Source organism: Phlebotomus papatasi, unplaced genomic scaffold, assembly GCF_024763615.1.
Source record: "Phlebotomus papatasi isolate M1 unplaced genomic scaffold, Ppap_2.1 HiC_scaffold_11, whole genome shotgun sequence".
Lineage (NCBI taxonomy): Eukaryota > Metazoa > Arthropoda > Insecta > Diptera > Psychodidae > Phlebotomus > Phlebotomus papatasi.
In genome coordinates, this window is record NW_026604358.1 from 488,526 (window position 1) to 499,872 (window position 11,347).

Consider the following 11,347-nt stretch of genomic DNA (forward strand, 5'->3'; position numbering starts at 1 on the left):
CTGTGTGAAACTCCAAACCGTTAAATAAAAAAAAAATCAATAAAAATTAGATCCTTTATTTTGTAAATGACAGACCCCTTGATCACTTAGCAAAGTCTTTCTGGGTTATTGCAATCAAAGAATTTATCAAATACCTGTGTGAAAATCCAAACCATTAAATAAAAAAGTCAATAAATATTTGATCCTTGATCACTTAGAAAAATTTATCAAATACCTGTGAAAATCCAAACCATTAAATAAAAAAAGTCAATGACAGACCCCTTGATCACTTAGAAAAGTCTTTCTGGGTCATTGCAATCAAAGAATTTATCAAATACCTGTGGGAAAATCCAAACCATTAAATAAAAAAAGTCAATAAATATTAGATCCTTCATTTTGTAAATGACAGACCCCTTGATCACTTAGAAAAGTCTTTCTGGGTTATTGCAATCAAAGAATTTATCAAATGCCTGTGTGAAAATCCAAACCATTAAATAAAAAAAGTCAATAAATATTTGATCCTTCATTTTGTAAATGACAGACCCCTTGATCACTTAGAAAAGTCTTTCTGGGTTATTGCAATCAAAGAATTTATCAAATACCTGTGTGAAAATCCAAACCATTAAATAAAAAAAGTCAACAAATATTAGATCCTTCATTTTGTAAATGACAGACCCCTTGATCACTTAGAAAAGTCTTTCTGGGTTATTGCAATCAAAGAATTTATCAAATGCCTGTGTGAAAATCCAAACCATTAAATAAAAAAAGTCAATAAATATTTGATCCTTCATTTTGTAAATGACAGACCCCTTGATCACTTAGAAAAGTCTTTCTGGGTTATTGCAATCAAAGAATTTATCAAATACCTGTGTGAAAATCCAAACCATTAAATAAAAAAAGTCAATACATATTAGATCCTTCATTTTGTAAATGACAGACCCCTTGATCACTTAGAAAAGTCTTTCTGGGTTATTGCAATCAAAGAATTTATCAAATGCCTGTGTGAAACTCCAAACCATTAAATAAAAAAAGTCAATAAATATTTGATCCTTCATTTTGTAAATGACAGACCCCTTGATCACTTAGAAAAGTCTTTCTGGGTTATTGCAATCAAAGAATTTATCAAATACCTGTGTGAAAATCCAAACCATTAAATAAAAAAAGTCAACAAATAATAGATCCTTCATTTTGTAAATGACAGACCCCTTGATCACTTAGAAAAGTCTTTCTGGGTTATTGCAATCAAAGAATTTATCAAATGCCTGTGTGAAAATCCAAACCATTAAATAAAAAAAGTCAATAAATATTTGATCCTTCATTTTGTAAATGACAGACCCCTTGATCACTTAGAAAAGTCTTTCTGGGTTATTGCAATCAAAGAATTTATCAAATGCCTGTGTGAAACTCCAAACCATTAAATAAAAATAGTCAATAAATATTAGATCCTTTATTTTGTAAATGACAGACCCCTTGATCACTTAGAAAAGTCTTTCTGGGTTATTGCAATCAAAGAATTTATCAAATGCCTGTGTGAAACTCCAAACCGTTAAAAAAAATCAATAAAAATTAGATCCTTTATTTTGTAAATGACAGACCCCTTGATCACTTAGAAAAGTCTTTCTGGGTTATTGCAATCAAAGAATTTATCAAATACCTGTGTGAAAATCCAAACCATTAAATAAATAAAAGTCAATAAATATTAGATCCTTCATTTTGTAAATGACAGACCCCTTGATCACTTAGAAAAGTCTTTCTGGGTTATTGCAATCAAAGAATTTATCAAATGCCTGTGTGAAAATCCAAACCATTAAATAAAAAAAGTCAATAAATATTAGATCCTTCATTTTGTAAATGACAGACCCCTTGATCACTTAGAAAAGTCTTTCTGGGTTATTGCAATCAAAGAATTTATCAAATACCTGTGTGAAAATCCAAACCATTAAATAAAAAAAGTCAATAAATATTAGATCCTTCATTTTCAAAATGACAGACCCCTTGATCACTTAGAAAAGTCTTTCTGGGTTATTGGAATCAAAGAATTTATCAAATACCTGTGTGAAAATCCAAACCATTAAATAAAAAAAGTCAATAAATATTAGATCCTTCAATTTGTAAATGACAGACCCCTTGATCACTTAGAAAAGTCTTTCTGGGTTATTGCAATCAAAGAATTTATCAAACGCCTGTGTGAAAATCCAAACCATTAAATAAAAAAAGTCAATAAATATTTGATCCTTTATTTTGTAAATGACAGACCCCTTGATCACTTAGAAAAGTCTTTCTGGGTTATTGCAATCAAAGAATTTATCAAATACCTGTGTGAAACTCCAAACCATTAAATAAAAAAAGTCAATAAATATTAGATCCTTCATTTTGTAAATGACAGACCCCTTGATCACTTAGAAAAGTCTTTCTGGGTTATTGCAATCAAAGAATTTATCAAATACCTGTGTGAAACTCCAAACCATTAAATAAAAAAAGTCAATAAATATTAGATCCTTTATTTTGTAAATGACAGACCCCTTGATCACTTAGAAAAGTCTTTCTGGGTTATTGCAATCAAAGAATTTATCAAATGCCTGTGTGAAACTCCAAACCGTTAAAAAAAAATCAATAAAAATTAGATCCTTTATTTTGTAAATGACAGACCCCTTGATCACTTAGAAAATTCTTTCTGGGTTATTGCAATCAAAGAATTTATCAAATGCCTGTGTGAAACTCCAAACCATTAAATAAAAAAAGTCAATAAATATTTGATCCTTTATTTTGTAAATGACAGACCCCTTGATCACTTAGAAAAGTCTTTCTGGGTTATTGCAATCAAAGAATTTATCAAATGCCTGTGTGAAACTCCAAACCGTTAAATAAATAAAAAAAAAATCAATAAAAATTAGATCCTTTATTTTGTAAATGACAGACCCCTTGATCACTTAGAAAAGTCTTTCTGGGTTATTGCAATCAAAGAATTTATCAAATGCCTGTGTGAAACTCCAAACCGTTAAATAAAAAAAAAATCAATAAAAATTAGATCCTTCATTTTGTAAATGACAGACCCCTTGATCACTTAGAAAATTCTTTCTGGGTTATTGCAATCAAAGAATTTATCAAATGCCTGTGTGAAACTCTAAACCATTAAATAAAAAAAGTCAATAAATATTTGATCCTTCATTTTGTAAATGACAGACCCCTTGATCACTGTAGAAAAGTCTTTCTGGGTTATTGCAATCAAAGAATTTATCAAATGCCTGTGTGAAACTCCAAACCGTTAAATAAAAAAAAAATCAATAAAAATTAGATCCTTCATTTTGTAAATGACAGACCCCTTGATCACTTAGAAAATTCTTTCTGGGTTATTGCAATCAAAGAATTTATCAAATACCTGTGTGAAAATCCAAACCATTAAATAAAAAAAGTCAATAAATATTTGATCCTTTATTTTGTAAATGACAGACCCCTTGATCACTTAAAAGTCTTTCTGGGTTATTGCAATCAAAGAATTTATCAAATACCTGTGTGAAAATCCAAACCATTAAATAAAAAAAGTCAATAAATGTTGTGGTGTGGCCTACCTGCAACAATCAATATGTAATCCCTGAATCGTCGCCGAAACGGTGTTCGAGTATAGATGATAGGGATGCCAATTGAGGAGTGGTTTCGCAATGAAATACACGATGTTAGAGCTAATTCACAAGATATATTTTTTCAATAAATTCTGGAGCACATAAATGGCGTACTAAGTTCAAGACAATCGTATTGGAAGTGACGCTTTAAGAGCGCGGAAGGGTCATGTGACCGTGATGGCGTCAGGCATGGCTTACGCCATCTGTCGTTGGGTCGATACCCAACACCTCCCCCCTTGAAGAAGCTGGAGCCTGCGGGATCCTGCGTGGAAGCCGGGAACGAAGTCGTGGAGGAGATGAGCGTGTCGGAAGCCTAGGGTTCCGATATGGCTGACGACTTCGCCGCATGGGAACATTGGAAGATTCCTGAGATGTCCCGTCAGCAGAGGAGTCTGCTGATTGATTTCCATCGTCGTAGTCGAAAGGGATGGAGACTTGTTGACCTTCAACCAGAGAGGGATCATCAGCTGATTCGTTTGTGTCTGGGTAGCGTTTACGGAGTTGATTAACATGGCTGCGAATCAGTCTGGAACATCCTCTCGGCAAAAGGATTGAGACGTTGTACATAACGTTCCCGCGTTTCTCGATGATCGTACCGGGTGCCCAGAATGAGTGATTGCCACGGAAGCATTTTGCCAATACCTCCTCCCCTCGAACGAATGAACGACTTTTGGTCCCATGTTTCTTGTTGTATTGATTTTCCATGGCCGTGTTTCTTTCAATTGGATCATTCTCCATAGGTTGAGTCAGAGAAAGTGTCGTTCGAAGTGGTCGTGACATCATGAGTTCTGCTGGAGAACTGCCGTTGAACGTATTTGGGTTGGGTGTACAGCGGTAGGACATCAAGAATTTTGTGAGGGCTGTCTGTGTGTTGCCAATGCCAGACAGCTTGGAGAGAGAACGCTTCAAGGTGTCCACGAAACGTTCTGCCAGGCCATTGCTTTGTGGATGAAATGGCGCTGTCGTGATATGGGTGATACCTCGCTCGCGGCAAAATTCAGCGAATTCAGCACTGGTGAATTGGGTACCATTGTCTGTTACGATGGTCTCCATGAATCCAAAACGTGAGCAGGCATCCGAGATTTTGCTGATGGTCGCCAATGATGTAGTGGTAGTTGTCATGTATACTTCAGGCCATTTTGTGTAAGCATCTACCAAGACAAGGAACCACTGTCCATCAATTGGTCCAGCGTAGTCGGCGTGTACTCTCTGCCATGGCCTTGATGTGAGAGGCCATGAGGATAGGTCGCATTTTGTCGGATTTTTGGCAGCAGCAGCACAGGAAGAACAAGATTTGACCAAGTTCTCAATATCAGAATCCATATGTGGCCAGAAAACGTACGAGCGGGCAAAACTCTTCATACGATTTATTCCTGGATGAGCGTCATGTAGCTGCTTGAGAATTGCGTTTCTGAAAATTGGTGGTATGACAATGCGATCTCTGTAGACTATACATGAATGTATGAGTGTTAGAGAGTCTCTGATTTTGTAGTAGTTTGCCACTTCCGGTGAGAAATCAGCTGTAGAGCGAGGCCATCCATGCCGGATGTAGTTGGAGACTTCTTGTAGAGTCGGAGAAGAAAGAGTGGCAGTCTCAATCTTCTTGAAGGTCACCGGTAAGCGTTTGTTCACGTCACTGATGAGAATGTTGTCCACGATCTCGTCATCTCGGACTTGGGCAATGATGAAGTCCTCGTTGCTTGACTTTTGTTGCTCAATCAAACGACTAAGAACATCAGCTCCACCAAACTCATTTGTTGGGACATATTCAATGATAAAATCATATGCCAACAGAATGAGAGCCCAGCGTTGAAGCCGGTTGGCGGTGTGGATGGGCACTCCCTTCTTCGAGCCAAAAATTGATAGTAGGGGCTTGTGGTCCGTCTGAAGAGTAAATTTTCTCCCATAGATGTAGGTGTGAAACTTCTGAACAGCATAAACCAGTCCAAGACCCTCCTTGTCAATTTGTGAATAGTTTTTCTCGGCCTTGGTAAGAGTGCGAGAAGCATGATAAAATGCCTTGAGCTGCCCATTTTCCATGGTATGGTATGCTACGCAACCAATACCCGTCTCACTGGCGTCTGCAGCGATTGTGATAGGAAGGGAAGGATTGTAATGTGTGAGAAGGAGATTTGAGGATAGGATTTCTTTGACCTTGATGAAAGCCTTTTGACACTGTGGCGTCCAATTCCAATCTCCAACGTCCTTCTGCAGCATTTTGTCCAGTGGAGCCCGGATGGTGCTGAGAGACTTCACGAATCGTGAATAAAACGTGACGGCTCCGAGGAAAGATCTGAGCTGTGCAATATTTGACGGAGCTGGCATACTGATAATTGCATCAATCTTTGCTGGATCCGGGCGCTGTCCTTTGGCATCGAGAATGAAGCCAAGGAAGCGTACTTCCTTTTGAAAAAAATTGCATTTTTCCAATTTGACACGGAAGTCGTACTCACTGAGTCGTCGAAACACTTGCAAGAGTGTCTGATGATGCTCCTCTTTGGTCTTTGATGCGATGAGAACGTCATCAAAATAGGCATGAACCCCATTGATGCCAGCCAGCATGGTATCAATAAGCTGTTGGAAAATTCCAGGTGCCGATTTTACCCCAGGACAGAGGCGATTGAATGTGAAGAGACCTCTGTGGGTGTTAATCGTGAGGAGTTTCTTCGATTCTTCATCCATTTCGATCTGCAGATATGCATCTGAGAGATCTATTTGGCTGAATACTGAGCAAGTTGACAGTGTTGCGAAAATTTGGTCAGGGGTAGGGATAGGATAGTGATGGGATTCGAGATTATTGTTGAGCCCGGTGGAATAATCAGCACAGATTCGGATGGAACCATTGGGTTTACGGGCTACAACGATAGGAGCTGCATACTCACTGTGATCCACAGGAGAAATGATGTCCAGATTCTGCAATCTCTGAAGTTCCTCATCCACCAAATCCGTGACATGGTATGGTACAGGGCGTTTGGGTCTGAACACTGGAACTGTTGAAAGCTTCAGCTGAAGATGCGCCTGTCCCTTGGTGCATTTTCCCATTGTAGATGAGAAAACAGATGGGAAAGTTGTTTTGAGTGATGTGACAATGTCTTTTTCGGAAACTGAGTTTACACTGCAAAGTGAAGAAATGGTTTTTCCCCAGAGGTTGAATAAATTGATCCATTCAACACCAAAAAGGTTAATGTTGACATCAGTGACAAGACATCTGGCCCTTTGAATGTCCCCTTTGAAGTCAACCGTGCAGAAAAACTCGCCATCCATAGGAATGTGATTTCCCTGGGCATCAGAAGCTGTAGAGGGAGTCTCTGACAGAACTGGTGATCCAAGATGTCTCCAGACATCCTTGGAGATAATTGTCACATCTGATCCTGTGTCGAAAAGCAACTTCACAGATTTCCCATTCATTACCACGTCAATGTATCTTTTTGCCTGACTGTTTGTAACAGTGTGGTGAACACTGACAGGATTGACATTCGATTTCGAAGAGTGTATTTGTTTTTGTTTTGACTGGGACTTGGAACTCGAGGAGTTCTTTTGGGAATTGTTCTGGGAACAATACCCTTCCTTGTGGCCCACCCTGGAGCAATCCTTACAGGTGTGCTTTGAGTAATTACACTGTTTGACAAAGTGCAATCCACCACAGAACCAACAAGGAGATTTTGGCTGCTGAGTAGGCTGTGTTTGTGAATTACGCCCGGATTGTTGAGACTTTGAGTTTGAAGAATTCCCCTTTTTAGGTTTTCCCTGACGCTGAACAAAATGAACACCCTGCGTAGTGTCTTTGAGCTCAAGATCAGCACTCTCAGTCTTCAAGTTGGTGAGACGTGTTGCTTCACTGGCCATAAAGGACAATGTGAGTGTCTCAGGCTTCTCCACTTCCAGCTTATGAAGAAGTCGTGTTCGCACATCAGAATCATTCTTGCTTTTGAGACTTAGAATAAAAACAAGACACTTGAAGTGCTCTGGCGTAAGCTCTCCCAGCTTAAACTCTTCACAAATCTTGTTGATGACAGTCGAATGTGTCTGAAAGTCATCCGTCTCTTTCTTCTGTATTTGGAGGCATCTCCAGCGGGTGTGAAAAAGTGATTCCCGGCGGCCAAAAAGGTCTTTTAGCCGTGCAACTGTCTCGTCAAACGTGAAATCTCGTGGAGCTTTTGGAAGAAGAGAATTCACATAACCCTCATGCCCTTGAGGGTTGAGCTTCCTGAGGAGAAGACGGACTCGGGCAGAGTCGTCGAGGGATTTTGCATCTTCACGGAAAATGTCCTCATGAAGTGAAAACCATGCGTCGAAGGTGACGCCGTTGTCCGGATCGTAGACGAACGTCTGAATCGAAGGCGCAAGAGCCTCAATGGTGAGTTCTGGACGATCTGGTTGGTTGGATCTTGCCTCAAGTTGAGCAAGCCGTTTTTGTTGGTCCTCCAGGAGCTTCTGAGTTGCACTGAGGATGCTAAGAAGAGAGATATTGTCTTCTTTTTGAGTAGCCATTGTCACATGTGCCCGTTTGTGAGGTTAGGGTGAAACTATTGGATAAGTTTCCCGGAATGCGTATTTCTCTAGATGCGGCTTCTGGAAATTCAGTTGTTGGGGCTTTTCCTCACTTCCCGTCAAGTTGTTGTGGGGCTTTTCCTCACCTCTCGTCGCCAGTTGTTGTGGTGTGGCCTACCTGCAACAATCAATATGTAATCCCTGAATCGTCGCCAGTTGTTGTGGTGTGGCCTACCTGCAACAATCAATATGTAATCCCTGAATCGTCGCCGAAACGGTGTTCGAGTATAGATGATAGGGATGCCAATTGAGGAGTGGTTTCGCAATGAAATACACGATGTTAGAGCTAATTCACAAGATATATTTTTTCAATAAATTCTGGAGCACATAAATGGCGTACTAAGTTCAAGACAATCGTATTGGAAGTGACGCTTTAAGAGCGCGGAAGGGTCATGTGACCGTGATGGCGTCAGGCATGGCTTACGCCATCTGTCGTTGGGTCGATACCCAACAATAAATATTAGATCCTTCATTTTGTAAATGACAGACCCCTTGATCGCTTATAAAAGTCTTTCTGGGTTATTGCAATCAAAGAATTTATCAAATACCTGTGTGAAAATGCAAACCATTAAATAAAAAAAGTCAATAAATATTAGATCCTTTATTTTGTAAATGACAGACCCCTTGATCACTTCAAAGTCTTTCTGGGTTATTGCAATCAAAGAATTTATCAAATACCTGTGTGAAACTCCAAACCGTTAAATAAAAAAAGTCAATAAATATTTGATCCTTCATTTTGTAAATGACAGACCCCTTGATCACTTAGAAAAGTCTTTCTGGGTTATTGCAATCAAAGAATTTATCAAATACCTGTGTGAAAATCCAAACCATTATATAAAAAAAGTCAATAAATATTAGATCCTTTATTTTGTAAATGACAGACCCCTTGATCACTTAGAAAAGTCTTTCTGGGTTATTGCAATCAAAGAATTTATCAAATACCTGTGTGAAACTCCAAACCGTTAAATAAAAAAAAAAATCAATAAATATTTGATCCTTTATTTTGTAAATGACAGACCCCTTGATCACTTAGAAAAGTCTTTCTGGGTTATTGCAATCAAAGAATTTATCAAATGCCTGTGTGAAACTCCAAACCGTTAAATAAAAAAAGTCAATAAATATTAGATCCTTCATTTTGTAAATGACAGACCCCTTGATCACTTAGAAAAGTCTTTCTGGGTTATTGCAATCAAAGAATTTATCAAATGCCTGTGTGAAACTCCAAACCATTAAATAAAAAAAGTCAATAAATATTTGATCCTTTATTTTGTAAATGACAGACCCCTTGATCACTTAGAAAAGTCTTTCTGGGTTATTGCAATCAAAGAATTTATTAAATACCTGTGTGTAAATCCAAACCATTAAATAAAAAAAGTCAATAAATATTTGATCCTTCATTTTGTAAATGACAGACCCCTTGATCACTTAGAAAAGTCTTTCTGGGTTATTGCAATCAAAGAATTTATCAGATACCTGTGTGAAAATCCAAACCATTAAATAAAAAAAGTCAATAAATATTTGATCCTTTATTTTGTAAATGACAGACCCCTTGATCACTGTAGAAAAGTCTTTCTGGGTTATTGCAATCAAAGAATTTATCAAATGCCTGTGTGAAACTCCAAACCGTTAAATAAAAAAAAAATCAATAAAAATTAGATCCTTCATTTTGTAAATGACAGACCCCTTGATCACTTAGAAAATTCTTTCTGGGTTATTGCAATCAAAGAATTTATCAAATGCCTGTGTGAAACTCCAAACCATTAAATAAAAAAAGTCAATAAATATTTGATCCTTCATTTTGTAAGTGACAGACCCCTTGATCACTGTAGAAAAGTCTTTCTGGGTTATTGCAATCAAAGAATTTATCAAATGCCTGTGTGAAACTCCAAACCGTTAAATAAAAAAAAAATCAATAAAAATTTGATCCTTCATTTTGTAAATGACAGACCCCTCGATCACTTAGAAAATTCTTTCTGGGTTATTGCAATCAAAGAATTTATCAAATACCTGTGTGAAACTCCAAACCATTAAATAAAAAAAGTCAATAAATATTAGATCCTTCATTTTGTAAATGACAGACCCCTTGATCACTTAGAAAAGTCTTTCTGGGTTATTGCAATCAAAGAATTTATCAAATACCTGTGTGAAACTCCAAACCATTAAATAAAAAAAGTCAATAAATATTAGATCCTTCATTTTGTAAATGACAGACCCCTTGATCACTTAGAAAAGTCTTTCTGGGTTATTGCAATCAAAGAATTTATCAAATACCTGTGTCAAACTCCAAACCATTAAATAAAAAAAGTCAATAAATATTAGATCCTTTATTTTGTAAATGACAGACCCCTTGATCACTTAGAAAAGTCTTTCTGGGTTATTGCAATCAAAGAATTTATCAAATGCCTGTGTGAAACTCCAAACCGTTAAAAAAAAAATCAATAAAAATTAGATCCTTTATTTTGTAAATGACAGACCCCTTGATCACTTAGAAAATTCTTTCTGAGTTATTGCAATCAAAGAATTTATCAAATGCCTGTGTGAAACTCCAAACCATTAAATAAAAAAAGTCAATAAATATTTGATCCTTTATTTTGTAAATGACAGACCCCTTGATCACTTAGAAAAGTCTTTCTGGGTTATTGCAATCAAAGAATTTATCAAATGCCTGTGTGAAACTCCAAACCGTTAAATAAATAAAAAAAAAATGAATAAAAATTAGATCCTTTATTTTGTAAATGACAGACCCCTTGATCACTTAGAAAAGTCTTTCTGGGTTATTGCAATCAAAGAATTTATCAAATGCCTGTGTGAAACTCCAAACCGTTAAATAAAAAAAAAAATAAATTAGATCCTTCATTTTGTAAATGACAGACCCCTTGATCACTTAGAAAATTCTTTCTGGGTTATTGCAATCAAAGAATTTATCAAATGCCTGTGTGAAACTCTAAACCATTAAATAAAAAAAGTCAATAAATATTTGATCCTTCATTTTGTAAATGACAGACCCCTTGATCACTGTAGAAAAGTCTTTCTGGGTTATTGCAATCAAAGAATTTATCAAATGCCTGTGTGAAACTCCAAACCGTTAAATAAAAAAAAAATCAATAAAAATTAGATCCTTCATTTTGTAAATGACAGACCCCTTGATCACTTAGAAAATTCTTTCTGGGTTATTGCAATCAAAGAATTTATCAAAT

General features: G+C 36.9%; 1 protein-coding gene across 1 annotated transcript; it reads right to left on the reverse strand.

Moving 5' to 3' along the window:
* Positions 1–3,782: 3,782 nt before the first annotated feature.
* LOC129808839 (uncharacterized protein K02A2.6-like) lies at positions 3,783–8,090 on the reverse strand. Its single transcript, XM_055858750.1, has one exon. It carries the CDS (start codon positions 8,088–8,090, stop codon positions 3,783–3,785), a length of 4,308 nt encoding a protein of 1,435 aa, XP_055714725.1.
* Positions 8,091–11,347: the final 3,257 nt, after the last annotated feature.